General features: G+C 42.0%; 2 protein-coding genes across 9 annotated transcripts in view; both read left to right on the top strand.

Annotated features, from left to right (window-relative positions):
- The first annotated feature begins 389 nt into the window (after nt 1–389).
- On the top strand, nt 390–23587 carry LOC118918282 (mRNA export factor GLE1-like). Of its 3 annotated transcripts, none has more exons than XM_057498408.1 (9): nt 390–642; nt 7890–8038; nt 8298–8358; nt 8580–8834; nt 17253–17484; nt 18050–18162; nt 18310–18379; nt 21738–21880; nt 22689–23587. In XM_057498408.1, exons 2-9 carry the CDS (start codon nt 7917–7919, stop codon nt 22803–22805), a joined length of 1113 nt encoding a protein of 370 aa, XP_057354391.1. In that variant the 5' UTR covers nt 390–642; nt 7890–7916; the 3' UTR covers nt 22806–23587. The 3 variants fall into 3 exon arrangements, with proteins under 3 accessions (XP_057354391.1, XP_057354390.1, XP_057354392.1); XM_057498407.1 differs by lacking the exon at nt 22689–23587 and adding an exon at nt 21979–22672; XM_057498409.1 differs by having other exon boundaries at nt 391–642; nt 21738–21902.
- A 2106-nt stretch (nt 23588–25693) lies between these two features.
- Nucleotides 25694–26533, top strand: part of PTPDC1 (protein tyrosine phosphatase domain containing 1) — an 81105-nt gene continuing 80265 nt past the window's right edge. Inside the window, exon 1 of one of the 6 annotated variants that reach the window (XM_057498400.1) lies at nt 25694–25877. In XM_057498400.1, coding sequence (XP_057354383.1) covers nt 25784–25877 — 94 coding nt within the window. In that variant the 5' untranslated portion in view covers nt 25694–25783. The remainder of the gene's footprint in view (nt 25878–26533) is intronic. The other 5 variants (XM_057498406.1, XM_057498404.1, XM_036896934.2 and 2 more) reach the window with 5 other exon arrangements.

Below are 26533 nucleotides of genomic sequence, written 5' to 3'. Positions count from 1 at the left end.
TGTTTCACTTAGAAAAAGTTTTCAAGGTTCATTCATGCTGTAGGATGTGTTTGTACTTCATTTTTGTGGCCTAGTAATATGTTGTATGGATACACCATGTTTTGTTTACTCATCAACTGATGGACATTTGGGTTTCCACTTCTTAATTATTATAAATAATGTTGCTACGAACATTCTGCAAGTTCTGTGTGGACGTACATTGCATCTCTATTGGGTATATACCTAGGAGAAGAGTGGCTGGTTCAATGGTAACTCTTCAACTCTTCCAGGCGCGCTGGAAAACTGGTTGGGCGGCGGAAGCGGGCTCTAAGCCGTTAGGGGAGGGGTTGCGCGTGCGTGCCCCGGGGGCGGAAGCGCGCGCCAGTTTGGGCGTGGCTGATTCAAGCTTCTGTGTTGTCTAAACAGCGTCTGCGAGAGGGCGTCTGCGAGAGGGCGCAGGAGCTTTAGCCATGCGTGGCAGGGTCGCTGTTGGGAGACCCTAGAGGCGCTGCGCAGTTCGGACAAAGGTCGCCGCTGGTACGACTGCGACTTGCTGCTGTGGAGCGACGTGAGCGGTGGCGCTGGAGGGGGCGGTGGCCTTTCTGATCCCTCGCCACGTACCCCTGTTGTTACAGAGCCCTGGGCGTGTCCTGCCCGGACCCGGTGCGTTCTTTTTAACCTGCATTTGTTTCTTGACTCCTGTGTGTGCCTCGCCGTTTCTACGGTTTCTGCCCTCTCCTGCCTATTCGAGCCTTTCCGGGGAGCTCTCCGTACTTTAGAGGTGCTTTTTTCCCTGAAGGCTTCATTACTGCCCGCAGCCAGACCAATTCTAGCTCCAGGGTCAGTTAATTTGCTGTGCATCTCTTGTACTTGGCGATCCACATTTTTAGCAGCCAACGGTAAACTTGACCTAACTTAACTGCTGCCAGTGAAAAGACCAGATTTTTAGAAGACATTGGGCAGACCGGAATTGTTCAATGGTGGCGTGGTCACTGTTCCTAGGATTTGCAAAGCTCTGTATTAGTATTAGACAGTAGGGGTTAGGGTGATGTAGAGACAATTAAGGCATAATTCTTGTTCCGGAGTTGCTAATGATTTAGCTACAGATAGGAAGCGTTTGCCTGTCTTTTATGTCTTTGACAGTTTTAAAGAGTAGATACCTTACATTCTATAGGATAAATCCCAGTATGGATCTATCTGGTATAGACTGCGGATATTCATTCATGGCAAGAATACCACAGATAATGATGCTGCGTTCTCAGTAAGTCACACCAGCAATCACAGATGCTTCAATCCATCCCCAGTACTGGAGATGCTAATCTTGATCACCAGGTTGCATTGGTATCTGCCAGATATGACTACCTAATTCATCAGTTTTCTCTTTGTAACTAATTAGTATTTTGTGGGGAGTTATTCCAAGATTACACTAGTATTGTTTCCCCCATGAAACTTCCACCTTTAGCATTCATTAATGGTTTCTGCCTAAATCAGTCACCTCTCTGCTGTAGCCAAATAGGGTTTCTTTCTATTCATCATTACTTCTACACTTGTTAGCTGGCAGTCTACCTTGACGAAGAGTTTTAATTCTATCAGCATGGACTCCCGGGTTCCTGTTTTTTTAATCAGTATAATCCATTACTTGTGACCTTGTGCATGTGCATTTTCAATTTTGTGGCAAGTGTGTCTTACGAATACTCTGAATTGAGATTTCTAGGTCAGAAGGAAAACATAGATTTAGTTCTGTTATATATTGCCAGGTTCACACACATTTCCCCCAATAATGGATGTATCAGTTTGCTTTCCAGTCAGCAATACATGATCTTGCCTGTTGGCCCATTGCCTTGCCACCAGAATGTGTTACTCTTATTTTTATTTATGCCTAGCTAATGGGTAAAAGTGAGATCTCAGGATAGTTTTGCAGTGCATTTCTCTTTTGATAAGATTGGATGTTTTTCCATATTTTCAAGAGCCAGTTTTATTTGTGAATTGCTGGTATTGTGTCTTTTGCTCACTTTTCTTTTTAGGTTTCGGTATATTAAAGTTTACATGTTCTTTATGTACTAGGAATAATAATAGCCCTTATCTGTATATACATTGGGTTTTTTCCCCCCTAGTCTGTCAGTTTTTTCTGGTTATGGCGTTTTTGCTTTTTACATCTGAAACTTCAGCCCTGGGATTTATTTTGGTGTAAGGAATGAGAAAAAAAATGTTGTCTCAACATTACTTGGACAATGTCTTTAAAATGAACTTCATTACTGTTTAAAATGTGCATACAGCCTGTTTGCCTCTCTGTTCTGATTATTCTCCTTGGGTTTATTGTCCATGGGTTGTGTACCTCTGGTGCAGGTCACATCACCAGCACCGCATTATTGTCCTTGTGGGCTGGGTTGGGTAAGTCTTCGTTGTCAGGGGTGCTTTATACGGTGTTTACCAGCATCCCTGGCCTCTTCCACTAGCTGCTGGTGGCACCCTCCCACTTGTGACAACCAAAAATGTTTCCAGGCATTGCTGTATGTCCCCTGGGGGTAAAACTGACTGTACTTGAGGACTACAACTAGGTAAAATAATTGTTTGCAGTTTTTGAGTAGTTATGTGTCAGGTACTGTTCTAGGTCCTTTATGTCTATTGCTAACTTAATCCTCCCCAAATCCACTGAGGTGGAGCCTTTTTACTATACCATTTAAGGAGTGATGAAGTTCAGGCACAGAGGGGTTAGATAACTTACTCATTGTCATGCAGCTAAATGGAATACAGATACGTAATTCAGACCAAGACAGTTTGATTCCAAACTCAGTACTCTGGATCACTGTTACAATGTTTCTCCATATTTCCTGGTAATATTTTCCTGACCTTGAGTACAGTTCTCAGCCAAAATGTGCGGTGTGCTTTAACTGCAATTAAATGGTGTAAGTTTCTCTGGTTTAAAGCGCTGTACACCAGACATCTTAGAGACAATAGTTATAAATCCCACTTTATTTAAGCCATTGCTTTTTACGTAAGGAACTACTTTTTTATTGGAAATATAGTTGATATGCAATATTATATTGATTTCAGATGTACAGCATAGTGACTCAGTAATTACAAACATTACTAAGTGCTCATTAGGTAAGTGTAGTCTCCCCCTCATGACTATACCAAGATATTACTCTATTACTGGCTATATTCTCTATGTTGTGCTCCCATTCCTATGACTAAATTATTTTATACTTTGAGGTTTGTACTTCTCTATCCCCTTTTCCTATTTCATCTATCCCCCCAACCCCTCCCTGTGGTAACCAACAGTCTGTTGTCAATATTTATAGGTCTATTTCTTTCTGTTTGTTTTGTTTTTTGGATTCTACATTTAAGTGAAATCATGTGGCATTTGACTTATTTTGCTTAGCATGATACCCTTTAGGTCTATCCACGTTGTCACAAATGTCAGAATGTCCTACTTTTGTATGGCTGAATAATATTGTGTATATGTACAACATCATCTTTATCCATTCATTTCTCGGTAGATAACTGTTGCTTCTGTATCTTTCCTACTGTAAATATTGTGCAGTAAACATAGCTGTAATATATCTTTTCGAATTAGTGATCTTGTTGTCTTTGGGTTAATTCCCAGAAGTGGAGTTGCTGAGTCATATGGTATTTCTGTTTTTAGTTTTTTGAGGAACTTTGATATTGTTTTCCACAGTGGCTGCACCATTTACATTCCCAGCAACAGTGTAGGAGGGTTCCCTTTTCTCTGCATCCTTGTCAGCACTATCATTCATGTCTTTTGGGCAGTGGCCATTCTGACTGGCATGAGTTGGTACCTCATTGTGACTTTGATCTGCGTCTCCGCTGATGAGTGATGTTGAGCATCCTTTCGTGCATCTGTTGGCCACCTGTATGTCTTCTTTGCAAAAATGTCTATTCAGGTCCTCTGCCAATTTTTGAATTGGGTTGTTTGGGTTTTTTTGGTGTTGAGTTGTATGAGTTCTTCAGATATTCAGGATATTAGCCCCTTCTTGGCTATATCGCTCGCACATATATTCTCCCATACAGTAGGTTGCCTTTTTGTTTTGTTGGTTTTCTTTGCTGGGCAGTTTTCAGTTTGATGTAGTCCCACTTGTTTATTTTTGCTTTTATTTTTCTCGTCTGAGATGTATCCAGAAAAAAAATTACTCATGCTGATGTTCACAAGATTCTTGCTGGTGTTTTCTTCTAAGAGTTTTATCATGTCATGTCTTACGTATAGGTCTTTAATCCATTGCTAGTTTACTTTTGTGTATGACATAAGACAGTGATCTTGCATGTAGCTGTCCAGTTTTCCCAACATCATTTATTGAAAAGACTGTCCAGTCCCCATTGTATATTCTTGCCCCCTTTGTCATGTTTTAATTGACCACATATGTGTAGGTTTATTTCTGGTCACTAATTCTGTTCCATTGATCTATATATCTATTCTTGTGCCATTACCATACAGTTTTAATCACTGTTGTAACCACTTTTTATGCCTTTTTTTTAATAAGCCTATTTTCATTTAAAGAATTACATGTTCATATCAAAATTAAAAACAAAATTTAAGGAGAAATATGTCACTCATCACTCAAGCATAACTTTATTTCCTTTATTTATCCTTTTTAGTGTAGTAGTATTTTTTATTTCTGGCAATTGTAGCCATATTGATTTATCCCCTTGGTTTTTTGCTTAGAATTGAATCTTGGGAAGAGCGAAATGGAGGAAAGTGGTCAAATGATACAAACTTCCAGTTATAAAATAAATAAGGAATGGTTATATAATGTACAACATGATGAATATAGCTAACACTGTGTGCAATATAAAGAAAGTTAAGAGAGTAAATCCTAAGGGTTCTCCTCACAAGGAGAAGTTCTTTTTCCTTTTTTATTCTTTTTATTGTATCTATTTATGAGAAGAGAGTTGTTAGGTGAACTTACTGTGATAGTCACTTCACTATATATGCAAATCAAGCCATCATGCTGTACACCTTCTACAGTGATGTATGTGAATTGTTTTTCAATCAAACTGGGAAAAAAATTTAACGTTAAGTATATTACATAGGATTCACAGTATTTTTAAGTGACTGATATTCCACTGATCATGTATATGGTAGTTTACTTCAAAATTCCTCTTGTGTTCATTTCTGTTCCAGCGTTTCAGGTTGCTTTCAAATATGCTTTAATGACCTTCTTTGTACATTGTTCCTTTTTCTGTAGTTAGGGTTATTTAGTCCCATACCCTAAAAGTAGTCAGGGTCATTATCAAGAAACTACTGTGCTTTCTCTTCAGCTCTGATTGTTAATACAATTACTTTGCATCTTTGGTATGTATAAGTGTATGTATTGGGCATTCTTAGATTCTCAGTAAGGCTTGTGGATTCTAAGGATAAAATTATCTTTGATTGCTGAGATCAGATGACATGCAAGTTGGGCTTCACCCTCTTCTCTCTAGGATATTTTAGAAGAAAGTATGCCTCCTCCCAAGCTATCTTCTTACTGTGGATGGGTGATAGATCATGTCTTAGCCCATCAGCAAGAGAGCCCACTTCCCTCAAAAACTTCAACATCCTCTAGATCTACTTCAGACCTAGACCAGCCTTCATTTGTTCCCACATCTCCTGTCACAAGCCCTGCCTTCCCACCAGCCTCCTCAGCACCAAAAGGAACCAAGGGAAGGGTTTTAATGAGCTTAAGACAAAAGACAATGGTGGCTGTCTAAAGCTGAAGTGTTTAATACTTCCTACAACAATTGAATTTACCTGGAGAAAAATAATGACTGCTGCTTCTTGTAGCTGTTTGTAGGGACAGTGTTTACTACGACACCCAGTGTTCTTTTTATGGAGACCCAGAGAGAGAAATTCCCCTCTGTTCTTAACACCAAGAATACTAATTAATTTTATGAGCAGTTGGATTTTTTCTCATGAGCATTGCATCTGTTTAACTCATAAGGTCTCCCTTTTTGTGTTGGCTGCTGGAAGGTTTAGTGTAAAATTTATACCAGCTCTTGAATTTATCTAGCATTCACTCTGCATGAATTTTTACCCTCTTCCGGCTCTTTAGTCCCCAACTTTGTTTCTCCTACTTAAAAAGAGTTAAATTGTTATTGGTGGTGTCCTTCCTATCTGGTGCTGGACGGAATTGCTGAGATCCTCTCCAGGTATAAAATTCAGTCATTCTTGAGGTTAAATGAAGTTTTGGAGGGCTTTCTATAATGGATTATTGTATCATTTAGGAGTGGTGTTTAAGAAACAGAAAACCAATTTAAACCAGCTTGAGCAAAACAAGGGAGAGAGAAAGGAATTAATTAAATAATTGATTATTAATTAATTTCTAAGTAGGCAGTCTAGGAGTGCATTTAGAATCAGTTAGGCAATCTGTTTTCTGCTTATTTCTGGTTTACATCATTTCTGGCATGATCCAGTGACCCAGACACAGGCCTTTGCCTCTCTGTCTCTCGATTCTGCCTCACTCTTCCTGGTTTATTTTTCATGTAGACTCCATATGGCAAGATGGCTGTTGGTAGCTCTCGACACACATCTTCCTAGGTTAACATCCCCAGATGAAGAGAAAGCCCTCTCAGAAGCTCCATCAGAAAAAGAGAGGTGGACTCTGCCCCAGCTTGGGTCATATGCCTCATTCCTGAAGCAGATACAGGGTGACAGAGTTCTTTGATCGTAGGCTGGTTGTATGATTACCCCTGAGGCTAGGAGTGCAGGAGAATTGGGGATGTGGGTTGGGGTTGCTCCATCCACATGACCTGGGCACAACTGGATACTTAACAGAAGAAGGGGGAAAAGTTTTCTGGGCAGAGCAAAACAAATAGTTAAGGGAGAAGATTCTGCTGGTACACTGGCCTCTACCTGAGAGGTGTAGTCTGAGTGTGTGTCTCCTCAGGCTTTCTCTGCTCCGCCCTGTCAGTCCGTACTCCTCCATGGACTCCTCTCTTCTAGAGAACGTTGACAGTTTTTCCCTGCTGACGATCTCCCTTGTGCGCTCTCTGATGTTGTCTTTTTTTTTTTTTTTTCTTCTTCTCAACTCTTATTTAAACAGAGGCTCCGAGGAGAAGATATATATGCTTTGTTTAATTTGCCTTCTTGCACTGGAAGCTTTAAAAAAAGTTTTAAAATAGAGTAACATAATGTATTTTGACATATCTCCATGACAGTGTATGTGGTATTTTATCCTCTTGAAAGGCTGCAGAGTATTCTCCATTATGACACACTGTAATATATTTAACCAATCCCCATTTAATTTGTTTAAAATTTATTGCCATTATCAACAGGGCTGCAGTGAACGACCTTGCTCATAAATCTTTGCACACGTATGCAACTATTTCCTTTGGATAAATGCCTAAAGGGGAGCTAGAGTCAAAGTATATGTATATGCTTCAGATTTTGACAGTTAAGATGTCACATCACCCCTAAAAACCATATGGGAACCCTCATGAATAATAATAGAAATACGTGGTCCTCTCAGATATAAAGGAAAGGGACTTAGCTAAGTGGAGGTTGGCAAAAAATCTAGGCAAAATAATAGGACAAGGAAAGAAGTGAGATAGGAATGTGCATAGCGTGTTGGTGGAGTCAGAGCAACGATTTCTGTAGAATACCCTAAAACCGTCATAAGATCACAGAGGATGGAGGCTTCAACACTCGGGGCTATTTGGTACTATTTTGGTGAATTCCCACCCATTTCCAGCTTATACTGGTGTGACATAAAGGGGATAGGGCAAATTGGAGGATTTTACCAAACAGCTGAGTTTAAGCCCAAAGGGGTGAGCTGACTTGAGCAAAGTTTCTGAGAAGGCAGCAGATGATTCCATGCCCTGGAGTAGCCTTGGCGTTGTTGGTCTGATGGGAGGGCATTCCAGGGGGTGAGGGAGGCGGTAAAGGTGCTCCAGAGAGCGGTGCTGCTTCTCTCCAGGAGAGGCTGAGGCGCCGGCAGGAGTTGATGGAGAAGACGGTGCGAGCCTTCGCTGACATGGCTTCTGAACAACTGAAGCAGTATGATGAGCGGAGGGAACTGAAGCGTCGTAAAGAACTCCAGGATCTACGGGAAATGATGGAGAAGAGGTGGGTTGCCCTGGGGGGGTATGACCAGGAATGTCAGTGTACTCAACTGGAACTCTTTCCCAGCCCAAAACCCAAAGGGAAAAAGAGTCCAACTTATTTTGAATCCTTAAAGTATCAAAATAACAGAGAAGCTTTTAATGTAGAAAACTGAGCAACCTTGGGAAGAGGACCAACATCTGACTGAGAGGGAGGCTGTTAGGAGAGGTCAAACGACCACAGGAAGCATCCCCAGCTCTTCTTCCTGCCATTTTCCCCTCAGCTCCAGAGAAGTCCTGGCCCGCCACGAGAAGCTAAAAGCTGAGCATCGTCACAGAGCAGAGGTCAGAGCCTGGGCAGTCCGTGTGGGTGGTTCAGCATCTGGCTGTGCACTGCCTGCAGAGTCATATTCTGGCAGTCATGCAGGACCTGGCCCATATGCCTCTGTATGCCTGGCCTTAGGCTGTCCTCTTTGTGCTCTGGGGCCACACAGGACTTGAAGAATGTAGAGAGAGAAGGCCCAGGAGCCCCTCGGAGAGAGGTTACCTGACAACCCTTTCTACAGATTCTCAACCAGAAGCTGTGGGAGGCAGAGCAACAGCGCCTGAGGCGAGTGGAACAGGAGCGGCTGCAGAAGGAAGAAGGCCAGATCCGCCTGCGGAGACTCTATGCCCTGCAGGAGGAGATGCTGCACCTCATCCAGCAGCTGGGCGCCTCGGAGCAACAGCACAGAGACCTGAAGGGTGACCTTTCTGCCTTCCACACCCGAGGCAACCGGCTGTGTGGCCTCATCTCGGGAAACATCTGGGCCAATTGTGAGGTGAGGGGGCTTCAGAGGGACTCTGTCTTCTGTCTTTGACATGGAGAACCTTAAAAACAAAATTGTTTTCTGATTCAAAACTAGTGCCTGCTTATTGTAGAGAATGGTAAACATCACTTGTCATCTCCTAAGCTAGAGTTAGCCACTGTTGCATTTTCTGTTTCTTCCCTGACAGTGTGTGTGAGATTCCCCACCCAAAACTGGACTCATCTAGGTAGAGTTTCATATTGTAACTTAAAAAGTACATGTTTCTTCTGATTGCAAAATACTTTAATTCATTCGGTAATATTTACCTGCTGTGCTTATGGTAAAAATGGAAACTTTACAGAAATGCATATTGCTTTTCTTTGAGCACATAACTACTGTAATCGTTAAAAGTATTTTGATGTTTTTAAGGTGCTGTTAAGAAATGCAGGTATTGCCTTGACACATAGTAGATATGAAATAAATATTTGATAAACAGATGAAATTGGAGACTTCCAACATATGCCATACTAAAATTTATTGAAAAAAATACTGCCTGTTGAATAGTTAAGTTTCTTTATTCTCACTACCATGCATAACACAGCAGCTTATATGTCTTATCCATATTTCTGATTATTTGAGATAAATTCCTAGAAGTGAATTAGTCAAAGAATTTTAAGGTTCTTGATTCACATCCAAAAGTTATACCAATTCACACTTGTATAAATTGTATATGTTCTCACCCTTAGTTCATATGTCTACCAGAGTTCATGATTTAAAAAACCAACTTATATGACCTATAAATTATTAAGAACTTTAAGCATTTATCATATCTGAGGAAGAAATTTATTTTTATAGCCTGTTGTTCCCTTTGAATTCTCTCCATGGCTTTTGCTTACCTTTCTTTTTGTAAAATTTCAAACCTGTACAGAAGTAGGACAGCCCAGGGGGCCTCATGCACCCATTCCCCAGCTTCAGCAAGACTCAACATGGGGCAGTCTTGTTTCATCTGTTCTTCCATCCGTGCCCCTCCCCCAGATGGCAAACACAGAAACATGTTGGTTTATCTGGGAAATACTTTGGTATGTACCTCTAAAAGGGGTTTGTACCTCTAAAAGTATGACCCTTGTATGTACCTCTAAAAGATAAAACTCTGTTAACGTAACCAAATACTAATCTTACATCAAAAAAGTAAAAAGTTTCCTTAATATGACCAGATACCAAGTCATTGTTCAAATTTCTGTAATTGTTTCAAAATGTTTTAAGAATTGGTTAGAAAATTAACATTCACACAGCATTCAGCCTTTTGGTTTGCTTTATATATGTCTTCTTCCCAGATAAAAGATAGCTTACTGGATGTGCTATTCTAGACTTTGCTTTTTTTTTTTTTTTTCGATTTAGGGGTTGTTTGAGGGGTGTGGCCCAGTGTTTTCAGGCTGCCACCCCTGCCCCTATTTTTTTTAATTTAAGTGTCATTGATATACAATCTTATGAAGGTATCACATGAATAACACTGTAGTTTCAACATTCAACCATATTATCAAGTCCTCACACCCCAACCCCCCGTTGCAGTCACTGTCTATCAGTGTAGTAAGACTCTATAAAGTCATTACTTATCTTCTCTGTGCTGTACTGCCTTCCCTGAGACCTACCTATATTGTGATTATGGATTATAGTGTCCCTTAACACCCTTCTCCCTCCCCACCCACCCTCCCCAACCCCTCCCCTTTGGTAACCACTAGTGCTTTCTTGGAGTCTGTGAGTCTGCTACTGTTTTGTTCCTTCAGTTTTGCTTTGTTCTTCATACTCCACAAATGAGTGAAGTCATTTGGCACTTGTCTTTCTCCGCCTGGCTTATTTCACTGAGAATAATACCCTCTAGTTCAACCCATGTTGTTGCGAATGCTAGGATTTGTTTTCTTCTTATGGATGAATAATATCCCATTGTGTATATATACCACATCTTCTTTATCCATTCATCTATTGATGGACACTCAGGTTGCTTCCATACCTATTGTAAATAGTGCTGTAATAAACATAGGGGTGTATATGTCTTTTTGAATCTGGTATCTTGTTTTCTTTGGGTAAATTCCTAGGAGTGGAATCTCTGGATCAAATGTTATTTCTATTTTTAGTTTTTTGAGGAACCTCAATAATTGCTTTCCATAGTTGTTGAACTAATTTACATTCCCACTAACAGTGTAGGAGGGTTAACCTTTCTCTGCATCCTTGCCAGCATTTATTGTTTCTTGTCTTTTGGATGTTGGCCATCTTAACTGGTGTGAGGTGATATCTCATTGCAGTTTTAATTTGCATTTATTTCCCTGATGAGTAGCGATGTGGAGCATCTTTTCATGTGCTTGTTGGCCATCTGAATTTCTTCTTTTGAGAAGTGTGTGTGCATATCCTCTGCCCATTTTTTAATCAGGTTGTTTTTTGGGTGTTGAGGCATGTGAGTTCTTTCTATATTTTAGATGTTAAACCCTTATCAGATATGTCATTTATGAATATATTCTCCCATACTGTAGAAAGCATTCTTGTTCTACTGATGGTGTCCTTTGCTGTACAGAAGCTTTTTAGTGTGATATAGTCCTACTTGTTCATTATTTATTTTGTTTCCCTTGCCTGAGGAGATGTATTCAGAAGACTTTGCTTTTTTACACATAATTTATCCTGGAGATAACTGCTTAGCAACATGTAGAGTTTCCCTCATTTCTTTACATAACTGCATAGAACTCTATTGTGAGGATGTATGTAGTACAACCATAGTTTATATGCCGTTTTTGATGTAAAGAAATTCTGGGGTTTTTTCCTCATTTAATCCATCTGCAATTTGTTTGATGATTGGTGGGAGATAAAGATCTTAATTTAAAAATATTCATACTGTTTTATCACCACTTTTCCATCCTGATTTGTAAATCTCTTTTACCAAACTAAATACTACCCTGGGAGCTCTTTTGCAATAATCTTTTCTGTTTTCTTGATATGGGTTTTTATTCTTATACCAGAATCACCCTCTTTTAGATATAGCTGTATAATATATTTTAGTATGAAAAAGGGAAAACTTAACATGAATTTCCTATAGAATTTTCTTGTTCTACTACCTTGGACAAGTTGGTTTAAAATGAGAGGTGTCATTGATTTACTGGACAAAACCATGAAATGTGTTTATGGGACAGAACATAGAAAATAATGTAGAATGTCTCAATTCATTTTATAATCCTGATAGTCAAATTCTAACACAACAGCACACACACAAAAATGTGCATTTCATTCTGATTTACGCAATCTCATTTATGAGCAAAAGTTCTAAATAAAAGATAAGTAAATAAAATTTATCAGAGGCACAAAAGAATAATGCATTATAACCACAGGTGCTAGTCAAAGAATAACATGAAGCTGATTCAGTTGTTATGAAATCTGTTCGTGAAATTCATTTCATTAATAGGTTAATGAAGCACATCATACGTTTATCTCATCTGATATTGTGAATGTGTATGTTAAAATTTGATGTCCTTTCCTAATTAAAAAAACTTACACAGAAAACAGAATAAAAACATGTTTCTTGTTAACATGATCAAGACTATGTATCCATCTATGACTACATTTCAGATAATGCTGTTAAAAGTGGGAGACAAATAATATAGCACATTATTACCTTTCTTCAATGTTGTTTTTAAAGTTTTAGCCAATACAAAATAATTATAACAAAGCATAAATATTTAAATGAAGAAATGTGATTTGGTGACAGCGTGTCTACCTCAAAAGCTAAGAGTAAGAAAACTGGAAACTATGAGGTTTTTTTAAAATGAGATTTTAGTAATGTAGCCAAGTTAAAAATACTGTCAAAAAAAAAAGTTAAAAAATAATGATGAAATACAAATACCTGGAAATAAACTAGCATGAAATAGATGCGATTTACATGGAGAAAAGTATGGAACTTAGTTGAATTTATAAAATGAGGCTTGAATGAACAGAAGAATTTACCATGTTCCTGAGGCCTCCTTAAAGTAAGTTACCAAATTTGCCCAAATCAATAAATCTAGTGAAATTCTAATAAAAAATATGTAGACTGTTTCAAAAAGAAATCTACTGATGGGGGACTTGCAATCAAATAAAAAAACATTTTCTAACACCATAGTTAAAGCAGTTTCTTCTTGCCTGCGTACAGACCGCAAGACTAGTGGAACAGAATAGCAAGCCCCAGAAAGACACACATTTTTTATAGGTAATTAATATATTACAAAGGTATCATTTCAAATCAGTGGGGAAAGAGCGATTATTTAGAACCATAAAAGCAAATATTAAATTTGTACCATTCTTTCATCTTACTCCATATTTCTGGGGTGTTTAAATGTAATATTGTAGAGAAACAAGAAGAAAAAATTATGTTCAGTGGGAAAAAATTCAGGTGAGTATTTGAATTAAGGCATGGAAACCCTGTGTAAGCATAGCAATAAAAGCCAATGTAAATGGAAAGGATCAATAACTGTAAGCACATAAACGTTAAAGACACATTTTATAAGTTAGGAAATGTATTTGTGGCATATGCAGCAGAGCTATATTCAACATCTGTGATACAAAGAGTTCTTGTGATTTATGAGGAAAAAAAGATAAGTACATCACGCTCTTTCTACCTACCTCCATCCCACTAATGGAAAAATGAGCAAAGGACAGAACAAGCAGCTTATAAGAGCAGAAATATAATTGCCTAGTAAATGTTAAAGTAAGTTCAAAATCACCATTAGCATATGGAATACACAGTATCATTTTTATCTGGAGTGTTGTCCAAAGCTTTTAAAGAACTATTCCAGCTATTATTGGTGACAGCATATGTGGATATGTGACAGCATATGACAGATACTGTGGATATGATGGTAAATCAGTGTTACCTATAAGACAACATAAAACAGTAGGTCTGCAATGGAACAGACTAGAGAATCCAGACATTAACCCAGACATATATGGTCAATTAATATTTGATAAAGGAGCCATGGACATACAATGGGGAAATGACAGTCTCTTCAACAGGTGGTGCTGGCAAAACTGGACAGCTACATGTAGGAGAATGAAACTGGACCATTGTCTAACCCCATATACAAAAGTAAACTCAAAATGGATCAAAGACCTGAATGTAAGCCAGGAAACCATTAAACTCTTGGAAGAAAACATAGGCAAAAACCTCTTAGACATAAACATGAGTGACCTCTTCTTGAACATATCTCCCCGGGCAAGGAAAACAACAGCAAAAATGAGTAAGTGGGACTATATTAAGCTGAAAAGCTTCTGTACAGCAAAAGACACCATCAATAGAACAAGAAGGATCCCTACAGTGTGGGAGAATATATTTGAAAATGACACATCCGATAAAGGCTTGACGTCCAGAATATATAAAGAGCTCACACGCCTCAACAAACAAAAAACAAATAACCCAATTAAAAAATGGGCAGAGGAACTGAACAGACAGTTCTCCAAAAAAGAAATACAGATGGCCAACAGACACATGAAAAGATGCTCCACATCGCTAATTATCAGAGAAATGCAAATTAAAACTACAATGAGGTATCACCTCACACCAGTAAGGATGGCTGCCATTCAAAAGACAAACAACAACAAATGTTGGCGAGGCTGTGGAGAAAGGGGAACCCTCCTACACTGCTGGTGGGAATGTAAGTTAGTTCAACCATTGTGGAAAGCAGTATGGAGGTACATCAAAATGGTCAAAATAGACCTACCATTTGACCCAGGAATTGCACTCCTAGGAATTTACCCTAAGAATGCAGCAATCAAGTATGAGAAAGATCAGTGCACCCCTATGTTTATCGCAGCACTATTTACAATAGCCAAGAATTGGAAGCAACCTAAATGTCCATCGATAGATGAATGGATAAAGAAGATGTGGTACATATACACAATGGAATACTATTCAGCCATAAGAAAAGGGCAAATCCAATCATTTGCAGCAACATGGATGGAGCTGGAGGGTATTATGCTCAGTGAAACAAGCCAAGCGGAGAAAGAGAAACACCAAATGATTTCACTTATCTGTGGAATATAAGAACAAAGGAAAAACTGAAGGAACAAAACAGCAGCAGAATCACAGAACTCAAAATGGACTAACAGGTACCAAAGGGAAAGGGGCTGGGGAGGATGGGTGGGTGGGGAGGGATGAGGGGGGGGAGAAGTGGGGGAGTATTAAGATTAACATGCATGAGGGGTAGGAGAAAAGGGAGGGCTGTACAACACAGAGAAGGCAAGTAGTGATTCTACAACATTTTGCTATGCTGATGGACAGTGACTGTAAAAGGGTTTATGGGGGAGACCTGGTATAGGGGAGAGCCTAGTAAACATAATATTCGTCATGTAAGTGTAGATTAGTGATACCAAAAAGAAAACAAACAAAACAAAACAAAACAAAAAGGGCAGTTCCCGTGTGGTAACCTCCAATGAGTTCCACACAAGGGTATAAAGGGCATATAAAAGTGTAGGCAAAGGGTCTGTTTGCGTTTATACAGAAGATCAAAGCCTAATTGGGCTACCCCGAAAATGAACTAAGATACGATATGAAAGAGAACTTCCAACATCAGCACTCTCTGGAAGACTCATGCCAGAAGATGATCATCAAAAAACCCCAACAAAGATCCACACACTGCTACAGCTGTAGTTGCACTCATCCCACCAGCTCCTGGACTTGCCATGGGAATGAAGGAGATATCTAAGCTGGCCTGTGCATACACTAAAACAACAAATTTGACTGGATCTATACTGTTGGAACTCAACCAAGAATTAGGAGAAGTGCAAATTGTAGCGCTCCAAAATCTTACAACTACAAACTATTTACTGTTAAAAGAACATAAGGGATGTGAACATTCCCCAGGAATGGGTTGTTTTAATTTGTCTGATTTCTCTCAGACTGTTCAAGTTCAGTTGGACAATATCCACCATATCATAGATAAGTTTACACAAATGCCTAAGGTGCCTAACTGGTTTTCTTGGTTTCACTGGAGATGGCTGGTAATTACAGGTATGCTTTGGTTATGTAACTATACTCCTATTATGTTAATGTGTGTGTGCGATTTAAGTAGTAGCTCAAAACCTATACATGCTGAAGTTTCTCTACAAGAAGATATGTCAAAGAAATAATCAATCTTCCCGTGTTTTCTTCCGCCTGCTACTTCTATAGCTTTTCTTCTTCCTTCCTAATTACAACCCTTAAATAGAATTCGTGCCTCATATCAAATTTACTGAGTATCATAATTCTTCCAAGTGGTAAAGATACCTCAAGACAAATGCTGGGCATAGAAGCTACAGGGCATAAATATGCAAAGAAATAAAAAGCTAACCATTTCAAACAATAAGGCTTCTCTCTCACTTACCAACTTTACATTTCCCTGTATGGCCCCGGAAGATGACTGGTTAGCCAGAAACGGGTAAGATTCCTCAAGGGAGGAACAACCTAAGACAGGCACAGTCGCAGGGGGGCCATCAGGTGAGAAATTGGGGATCAACAGAGGTGAGGCTTAGAACCTCACCCCCCCTGTTCTGAGAGAAATCTTCTGCATATGTGGATGTTTTATTGCCCTGGTCTAGCTTGGATTAACACATAGTCTACAGGCACACACCTGATCATCTACATTTGCTCTCTTACAACACTAAACTATGTTTTCTACCTTTATCTTGTATCTACCTACCACTTCAGCATTTTATTAAAAATAATAATAATAAAGAGAGAAATGTGGTATCCACATATAAATCAAGTATAAAAACCAAATGAGTATTCATATTTGAACTGACTGTTTATAGTTCATAATGCATGAACAAAACCAGAAGTTTCTGTGATGACTGCCCTTGTACTGTTCACTATGTAACTTATTCATTATGTAAGAATTTGTTCTCCATGTAAGAACTTGTTTGTTATGCCTCAGAAGATTGGAGATTGACGAAAATTAGGCTTGGGGTGGATTAATGATTATGCATTGAGCATTGACTCCCTTATACAGAATTTTATTGTCGTTAACAACCATTTGATCAGTAAATATGAGAGATGCCCTCACAAAAAAAAAAAAAAAAAAAAAAAAAAAAAAGGACAGACTTCCAATGGTAAAATAAATAAGTAACCGGGATGTAATGTATAGCATAAGGAATATAGTCAAGATATTGTAACAGCTTGGTAGGGTGATAGCTGGAACCTAGAATTATGTATATAAATGTTTTATCACTGTGTTGTACACTTGAAACTAATGTAATGTAATACTGTGCGTCAACTATCCTTCATTAAAAAATAATTATCTAAAAAAAAAAAAAAAAAAACAGTAGGTCTGAACACATTGAATGTGGGTACTCTATTGGCACAAAAGTCCCAATTCTGGAAGCATATTGATTTGCGTGAGGTATGATTCCATTCCCAGGTGCCTAGGCAATAATCACTAAGGTCTGTCTCTGTCACCCTGACAGAACGGCCTTCCCACAGCAGAGGACCAGGCTGTGGCCGAGAGGGCTCTGCAGGAAATGCGGGACCTCCTTATGAACTCGGAGCAGGAGATCACCAGGGCCTGTGAGGACAAGAGGAGGCAGGAGGCGGAGGAGGCCCCGGTAAAGCAGCAGGAGTCCCAGGGGAAGCAGGGGCCTGAGGTCCACACAGAGTCCCTGGCTCCCAGCCAGGGCCTAGGAAGGAAACAGAATGAAGGTGAGTTTTGGTGTGGCGAGAACTCTTTAACTCTTGAGTGTGAAAAGAAAAAAGAATGTGCTTTACATATTGTGTTAGGCCAAAGGACGGTTTTCTAGAACTTTTACATAATGTGCTTTTACTGAATTGCAGTCAGTTTGGTTGCTGTGGAGCCTCACCTCAGATTGCAGCCTGTGCCATGAGAATTGAAATTCTGTGTAATCCTAGTAGATGTATTATTCCAAGCATTTCTGCCACTGAGTATTTTAGATAAACGTGTGTGAACAAGATATGTGTTTATTTACTACATCAGGGAATAAGTATAGCATACCAGTTGAGAATAATGCTGGTTTTGGAGCCAGATTGGTGGCAATCTAGTTTTTCTGCTTCCTAGCAATGTGACTTTGGAAATTACTTAACCTTTCTGTGCTATTGCCTAATCTATAAAATGAAGATAATTAGTGTCTCCTTCACAGGATTATTATGATGCTGAAAGCAGTTCATAGCATATGTAAGGAGATGAGAATAGTGCCTGGCTCATCAGCAAATGCTGGCTATTAAGAAAGCCCTCTCTGTTACCCCTCAGAACTACAGTTCAAGGCACAAGACAGCACAATGCAGTGGTACCAGCAGCTACAGGATGTTGCCAGTCAGTGTGTGTTGGCCTTTGAGGGACTGACCAGCAGCAAAGACAGTCAGGTAGGCAGCAGTGTAAATAAGGAGTTCTCTGGGCCTTCTCATGCTGTGTCCCCCAGGAAGGTCTCTAGTCCCTCATGTTCCCTGACCCTAACAGCATCTACTCAGCTCTTCAAAACTCTCTGCCTTCTCACTGTTTTCTTCGGGCAGGTCAGAAAGATAAAGATGGACCTCCAGAAGGCTGCCACCATCCCAGTGAGTCAAATCTCCACCCTATCAGGTTAGTCAGAAGGGTTAAGAGCATGGCCCTTCACTTCATTTTATTGTTTTTTAAGATTCTGAATCTATTTATCTGTAAGGTTTCTATAAACAGAGTATGTTCAAACAAGCGTTCATAGTTGAATCAGGCACATGTCAGTTCTGTGCGTCCTGTTTTACTCTGCTTTATTTCCTCTTCAACACACAGAAGGTAATTGTTATGTGTTTGTTGACTCGTTTTTTAAAAATAAGCTGTGTATTAGTAGTAAATTATTTAGCAAGGCTCTTAGCTGGAGTTGAAAGTTACTGCTGAAAACATTTCTAAGGGAACGTAGGATGTGACCTATTCTTTGCTTTTGTCCTGTTTTATCATCTTTCCAAACTTGAAGCCTGCCTAAATACTTTAAAACAAGTCCGTTTCTCCCCAGAGACTGAGATTTAGAGTAAAAACCAGACAGAAAAGACCCTTCTTCCTCTTCTATAGAAACAGGTTCCATTTCACAGAAGCCTCCGGATTACCGACTGCAGCCAGGTGGCCAGGGTGTGTGTACAGCTGGAAGGCTGCTCTGACTTAGCATGGCTCCCGGTGCCCCTGATTAACTTATTACCTAAAAAGTATAGGAGAGTCACAGCTTCTGCTCTTGAGAGGCTATGTCACAATGTGGTAGGAAGCCAGGGAGACAAAGTTTCTGTTGAGGCTTCAAGAAGTAGAGGAATCCCAAGGTGCTTGGGTGCTTGAGATTGAAGCGATGTCACAATGTGTTCATATTGTGGGACTCAGTGATATGGAACAGCTTGTTAATCAGAGTCGTGGAAGCCCATTCATTTATAATACAGTATCTGGGTAACCTTTACAGAGATAGATTAAAATATAACTAGCATCCTAGGTACACCTGTATAGCTCCCACTGCAATGGTTCCTGGGTGCTGATACCCCTCCCCAACCTTCTGGTGAATGTATAAAACGCATGGCCCTGCTGTGCTCGGGGCTCAGCCTGTGGATAGGAATCTGCTGAGCCAGGGCCGGCACTAATAAATGCTGCTGCTCCCCGAACGTGTTGGCGTCCCAATGCCTTGTTTGTAGTTGCACGATACCTGCCACAACAGAACTCAGTATCACTTTGCTGCCTGAAATTCTCTCTGGAGCAGGGCAGGGTATAAATAAATAAGAACGTATAGCTTTCAGGAATGTGAAGTGCCTTTTCTTGTGGTAGCCACAGGGGAGATGCTGACTAGATGGCCGTTCCTCGCCTGCATTGCCCTCCTCAGCTCATCCTCAGGCCCCCTGGGTGACCGCAGTCAGCCCTGAGAGCCGGAGGTGTTTGCCCCTCCCACCTGTCCACAGCTGTATTTCCCCCTTAGCATCCTGGTTCAAAGAACAGGTGTCCTTCTGGCCCACGGGTCCTTCTCCCTTCGCTTGTTCCCATGCCTTCCCACCTCCTTCAAGACTTCACCTCGTCATTTCTTGCCTTTCTCTCCTGTTTGCTGCAAATTGTTCCCTTCTGTGGGCTCCTTTCCCTTTAAACATACTTAAGTGCCTCACATCCTAAAATGTTCCCTTTGATTCTATATGTAAGTATTTTCTAGTCTTCCTCATGGGTGTGCTTGGTGCCAGGGATTATGTGCTTGGTGCCAAGGAAGGATTCCCTTCCTTGTGACCTCTATTTTGTGGGCTTCTGTGACAGTATTCTCTTCCAGGTTCTCCTCCAACCCCTCTTCCTCCTGTGTGGGCTTCTGCTCCCTCTAACTGTAGGTGTTTCTTAGGAACCCACCTCACCCCTCAGTGCTTCTCATTCTGCACACACCGTGGCTTCCAAGGTGACCTCCAATGCCGGTGACTCCGCAGTCTGGTTTGTTCCTTCCCACTGAGCTCCAGGTTCCCTAGCTTCAACTGTCGAGCAGCGTCTCTCCTGGGTGTTAGTGAGCGGCTCCCACATGCCTGGGGTTCAGCGTGTTCCAGTCTGAACTCGTCATCTTCCCACGCCTGCTTTCCTCCTGCTCGTGCTAAGTGACCAGCACCATTCCCAGCTAGTCACTGAGCTGAAAACCTGGAAGTCCGCTTGACTGCCTCCTCTGTTTCACTCACTCTCCCCGTCTGACTAGGCTCTAGTTTTGCTGTTCTTCACTTTTCTGTGTGTCTCCTGACTCTGTCCCTTTGTCTGTCACTTCTGGAAGCCCTTGTCCTGCAGCCAGACACAGACGTGTACTAGCGTCAGTGCTCGGTAAATGTCAGGTCACTGAGAGAGCACCCAATTCCTGTCTCTGTAGAGGTGGATGTCCACGAGTTGTTAGATTCAAGCAGAATTAAGTATCTTTGGTGCTGGCGTGGTATATGGGACGTGGGAGGCTGTGTCAGCCATCGGGTGGGGAGCTGGCTTTCCTAACAGGAGAAGCATGGAGAAAGGGTCTGGAAGTAACTAGTAAACTACTTTGGCTTTTTTTTTTTTTTTAATGGAATTGAATTGGTGGTTTGGGAAGGATATTTCTGAGATTTTTATAACATTTCTCCAAGTAATTAGGAATTGATCTGGTATTTCTAAACTAGTGATGCTGTATTCATTCATGTAAATTTTCATTGCAAATAATGGAAACTAATTTAGAGCTGCTTAATCAAAAAAAAAAAAGGCATTTGTTCTTAAGGTAAAGGGTTTTTTTCCCAGAACGTAATGGCAGGAATGGAGCTATGTGACTGTTCTCCAGAAGCAGAAACTTTCGTGCCTTTCTCTCTTCCATCTTGTCTTCACTCTGTATATCTTTGTTCTTATTTTTGGTCCACATGGCAGGTGCTGGGCCCACTGTTCACAGGTGTGTGCTGTAGGCCAGCACTGCAAGGAGTTGACTGTCCGGTGGCTGGTTCAGCTTGCCCACTCCTCCTCTAACTGTAGCCAGTGCTGGGGATGGGGCACGCAGGACCTGTAATCCAAACGGCTAGTGTAGCCCACTCTTCTGTCTCTGAGGATGAAGGAGAGCAGGTCCTGGGGCAGTGGGGGTGGGGCATCATTATGTGTTGGGGAGATCCTTTAGATGGTTTTTTCCTGGAGATGATATCTTTGTTTTGGAGATACCAACCACAGCCCATAGGGTCTGTTACAGTTCACACCTTTTCCGTACTGTTTGTCTCTCTGTTTGATGTGTCAATTTCAGAATTAGTTCATTCCCAAGTAAGGAATTCTTTTGAGATGGTACCATGTCATATGTACTTCTGCACCTCAGACAATGTGCATTTGATTGTCAAATATTTATCCGTACCAGTCTCTTGACTTCAGGCTCTGAACTTCTATAGCACTTAATAGCTGGAGTTGTATAGAGGCCTTGTTATTACAGTGATGAGAAATGATCTGCAGTTGTGTCTTCTCACTAAACTATCTCTGTCATATCCAGGCTCAAAGCTGAAGGAGGTCTTTGACAAGATCCACGACCTACTCTCTGGAAAATCTGTTCAGTCTGGTGGACGCTCCGGGTCTGTCGCACTTCACCCACAGGGCCTGGACTTTGTCCAGTACAAACTGGCAGAGAAATTTGTGGTGAGAAACCTTATTGCCAGAGGTACGGAAGAAGGGGTTGGTACACAATGTTTAAGCCTCTCTTGAGTATTAAGATTGCCCTGTCTCTCTGTCCCCAGAAACAAGGAGCTGAGGAAGTGGCCTCGCACCATGAGGCTGCGTTTCCCATCACAGTGGTGGTGTCCGGGATCTGGGAACTCTTCCCCAGAGTGGGGGCCCTCATTCTGGCTCATCTGCACAAGAATTGCCCTTACTCGGTTCCTTTCTACCCAGCCTTCAAGGAGGGCATGGCTTTGGAAGACTATCAGAGATAGAGTTGTTTCTCCTCACTGGCTATGAGGGTGATGAGTGAAAGAGAAATAGAATTGGGATTCGTTTCACCCCCGTTTTCAGCTCCTCTTAATGCCCCTTGAATGCACTATCAGAAAACACAATGTCTTTCATGCAAACTGGGTGACTTTTGGAATTTGTGGATTTAGGTACAATAATCAAGATAGTTTAATGCAAAGAATACTGGATCTAGAATCCAGGGGGTACCTGCTTTGTCATTTAATAGATTTGCAAAATGGGTAAATCATTTAACCCCTTTGACCATCATTTTCCTTATTTGTATATGGGGGCAACAATATGCATTACCTCCTGTGAGTTGCCTCAGAGGGCTTATATAATGCACAGATTCAATCATGGAGATGAGTACTTTGTAAATTAAGTATTCTACAAATGTAATATCTAGCTAAATGTAATACTAATGTAGTGTTATTTTAGCCATGAAAATAGATTGTCACCCTCACTTCAGCCTTATCACATTGAGATTTTTCTTCTGACATAGGATGCTTGGCTACCAAGTGGAGGATTCCAAGGTGGAACAGCACAGCGGATTTCTGAAACGCATGTCTGGGATGATCCGTCTGTATGCTACCATCATCCAGCTCCAGGGGCCATATGAGAGCCAACAGGAGGTAGCTGACCAGGCCTCCTGGCAGTGATGAGAGTCAGCCCTCATTCTCGTGTTCTAGCTAAAGCAGATACTCTATCCAGTGAGTCCTCCAGAGAGGGCAGTCTAGTTGCATGTTAAGCTAAAGGATATTCTGGCTTCATAGGTATTCTCTAAAGAAGTTCTTGTTAATTATTAGGAAACTTTTGGATCATTAGAGCCATTTGTTCAAGGACTAATTCATGTAAGACCCTAAAGAAATGGGTTTGTAGAAGAGGCTGTTGGACAAGAGTAACTTAAATCAGTCATTAAGGTTAAAGATTTTATTAGAAGAAGTGTGAGCAAGAAAGTGTCATATTAGACCCAGTTGGGCCTTAGAGGTCATCTAGGTCATGTCCTCACTGATGAACAGATGGAGGCTTAGCAAGCCACAGGGATCCACACTGTCAAGGACAGAGCCAGGGCCCTATTCTTTCCCCAGGATACAGATTAGAGATGAAGAAGTTAATAGACTTGGAGATGTGAAGAGAAAGGAGTAAAATTGGATAGGGTTTTTTGGTTTAACACCCCATCCAAGTAGTCATAGAGAAATGATGTCTGCATGGTCTGGATTTTCCAAAACAGTGCTGATTTGAAATACTAAGTATTTAAAATTTGGTTAGACAATATCACAATAACTATAGACTACATCTTTCCAGGGACTAAAATGCAGTATTTATATCCACTTGTGAGATGTGATAATGAAGGCATGAGATTTTAGGTACTGAATTTGTAAAAGAAAACATCACACATAACCTCTATTCTTGGTTGTGCTTTCCATCCACTCTTGTAATCTTTTATGCATGCATCCTCTCTAGTGGGGATGGCTAAACACTCTCAGTTCTCCATCCCACTACTTTCCCTCTCACTTTTGGTAGATCATCTGATGGGCATAGCTTGAGTCAATCGCTCATCCATTGGCTGGGTCAGCAGAAGGTGTCTAAATTAAGAATGCCACTAAGACTGCATATTGGGTAAAGTAACTCCCCCAAAGCAAGGAGGGAATGGATGTCTGTAGCTATAGAATGCAAACTCCTTGACATGTATATGTGACCCATCATGACAAGGGACTGCCTAATTCTTCAGTATGCTCTTCTACCAGCTCTCTCTTTAAACCCAATCAGTTACACATGCTATACGCTGTCAGTCCACACAGTGTTGTACTACCATTCCCTATTCTTAGCTTGGTCCTCTGCAGTTTCATTCAAAACCTGGTTTAGTTACCATCTCTTTAGGCCATCTCTGACAGCTCCTTCTCCCTTGCTTCCCCTCCAGGTCAGATGCCCTTCTCACTTGCCCCCTACACCCAAAGTTATTATGATGTGTTCAAATTGTGATCTTGTTCTCCCTAGACTGTGGGATCCCTAAAGCAGGGTAATGCCAAACTCACCTCACTAATCATCGATGCTTAATACAGCAGCAGGTATTCAATAGGCATGAAAGTTTTTGAATGCATAACACTAGTGCCATTACTTATTAATAAACCCTAGTGTGGGCACTCTTCTCCCTCGGACAGTGCTGAGAAATGTCAAATTCAAAATTTTCAATTCTCTTTTAGTCTTCTGTTTACCAAATGCATTTGTTTTTACATCCCTGAACTGGTGTATTGACAGTATTTTTACACTGGTGTATTATGTGAAGCCTGCTTCCTGAGCTACTGGGGAGTGGCTTTATCCTCATCTTGTTTGTTCATTCTTGCCAGCTTTAGACAGTGGCCTTTGTTGACTAAGTACACAAAATTATACACCTTAGGCCACTGCTCTTGAATACTGTGTAGCTACTCATACCAGACCATTTGGTATATCTAAAAGCCCTCTACATTCTGATCACCAGTGTCTACCTGTGTCCATCTGCAACCCAGGGCTAATAATGTCTGCCTTGCATATTGCTGATAATAGGGAAATAAATATATGTAAAGCATCTAGCACAGGTCAGCCACAGGGTACGTATTTGCCTAGTAAGTTGTTCAGCACACCCGGGGAAAAGACTTATTTCTACTGAGCTGTGTGACACAGGACTACTTGCAAAGGTTAAAAAATATATCAGAACAGAAAGTAGCAGAGTCTGTCAGTTGTCTGCTAAGATGCATTCTTCCCTCCTTTTTTGGAAAGGAATTTTATTGAATTAGGTGAGGCCATGTTACTAAGGAGCTCAAGCTAGTGAGATATGTATGGGTAAAGTTGTTGGGTGGTGCCTTTTGTAAAGTAAGGATGTGAAGGCTGGGGCCCCAACAACGATCTTGGCCCAAATTTGTGGATGGAAGGAAGTCTGGATCCCTGGGGCACCTACCTGACATCTTTCATGAAGGAAGGAAAAACAGCCTTGGGAGTTTCGGATGTCGGAATTCGGGGGTGTCTGTTACATGCAGGCAAACTGTCAGCCCGTGTGTAAAGGGCTTACTGCTTGGTTTGCTCTGCCTAGCACTCCACCCCTATGCAGTCCCTGGGAACGTCCCGCGACGAGCTAAGCGCGAGGCTGTCAGCACCAGGGCGGCACTAGAGGACCAAAGACGGGAAAGGGGCCCCAGCTGACCATCCTGGCGGCGCTGGCTCGCCCCACCGGGGCTCTGTCAGCTGTCTTCCACCGGCTCTTTTCCCACCCAAGTCTGGCCGGGGTACGCAGTCGGAAAGGAACTTACTTGGGTTGCCCGCAGCCGGGCAGAGGCGAGCCCGCGACCTTCCTCTTACACCTACGCCTTCACAGTCCCGAGACCCTCACGCCCGACACCCTTACAGCCCACAGGCCGCAGCCCGCGTCCACCAAACCCGCAGAACTCACAACCGCCGCCCGCCTCATGCTGCCATTGGCCAGCGTGCGTCACGTGCGGCAGTGCGCGACGGCGATTGATGCGGCGAGCGGTGGCGGGGCGAGGCGCCGAGCGCGGCCCAGCCCGCGCAGCTTCCGCCGGGAGCGAGGGCTGAGGTGGGTGGTCCGCGCGTCTGGCTGTTGTCATGCTGGCCGACGGTGCTGCCCATCCCGCGAGGGCAGGGAGGGCGGCGGACCTGTGGGGGCCCCTGCACCGCGGAACCGCGACTTGCGGCTGCGGTGAGTGCTGGGTTCGTGGCGGCCGGGCCGGTCTGCGTGCGGAGCGCAGGGTGGGGCTCGCGCATGGAGGCTGCGGAGGTTCGGTGTGGGACCCGAGGGAACGTGCACGAGCGAGCTGGGGGAGCACGGACGTGAGGGCGGTGTCCCCCGTCAGGCCCGAGGGGCAGCAACTTGTCTGAGCCCCGCTCCCGGCCTTCTCTCGGGGACGGGGACGACGGTGGGGGTCCCTGAGAGGTAGCCGGGGCTGGGGGAAGGCCAAGGCCTGCATGGCTCCCGGGGAGAGGGCGTCGCCGGAGAAGGGGGCCCCGGGAGAGGAAAGGCGAGGTTGCCTTCCGGATCCCAGAGGTCCCCCAGTTGCGCTAAGTTCCGTGACACACACGTACACGCGGTCATTTAACTTGGTCTCCACAAAGTAAGCGTCTTTAGCTTCTCTGAGGAAATCGAGTCTGGGGTGGGTTGGGGGTGACTTGCTGCAATCAGAGCTCCTGTGGACTGGAAGATCTGCGATTTGAACCCTAGTCTGTCTGTCTAAAACCACCTGCTCAGGTCGTCTCTGCCTCCGGTCCAGTGTCCAAATCATTTTGCGCACAAGAATTCCACGCCGTAACTCTTGAAAACGCAGATTCCAAGTCCCCCACTCTGAAATATGGATTCAG

Source organism: Manis pentadactyla, chromosome 3 (genome assembly GCF_030020395.1).
Source record: "Manis pentadactyla isolate mManPen7 chromosome 3, mManPen7.hap1, whole genome shotgun sequence".
In the NCBI taxonomy this organism is placed as follows: Eukaryota; Metazoa; Chordata; class Mammalia; order Pholidota; family Manidae; genus Manis; species Manis pentadactyla.
Note: the sequence above shows the minus strand (reverse complement) of the source record. Positions and strands in the feature narration are given on the sequence as shown.

What these genes read in the sequence shown, in the direction of transcription:
- LOC118918282 (XM_057498407.1), top strand. Translation starts at nt 7,917, where the DNA reads ATGGAGAAGACGGTGCGAGCCTTCGCTGACATGGCTTCTGAACAACTG. An exon ending in CGGGAAATGATGGAGAAGAG is followed by an intron (nt 8,039 to 8,297) that starts GTGGGTTGCCCT and finishes TTTTCCCCTCAG; the next exon opens with CTCCAGAGAAGTCCTGGCCC. An exon ending in CCAGCAGCAAAGACAGTCAG is followed by an intron (nt 18,163 to 18,309) that starts GTAGGCAGCAGT and finishes TTCTTCGGGCAG; the next exon opens with GTCAGAAAGATAAAGATGGA.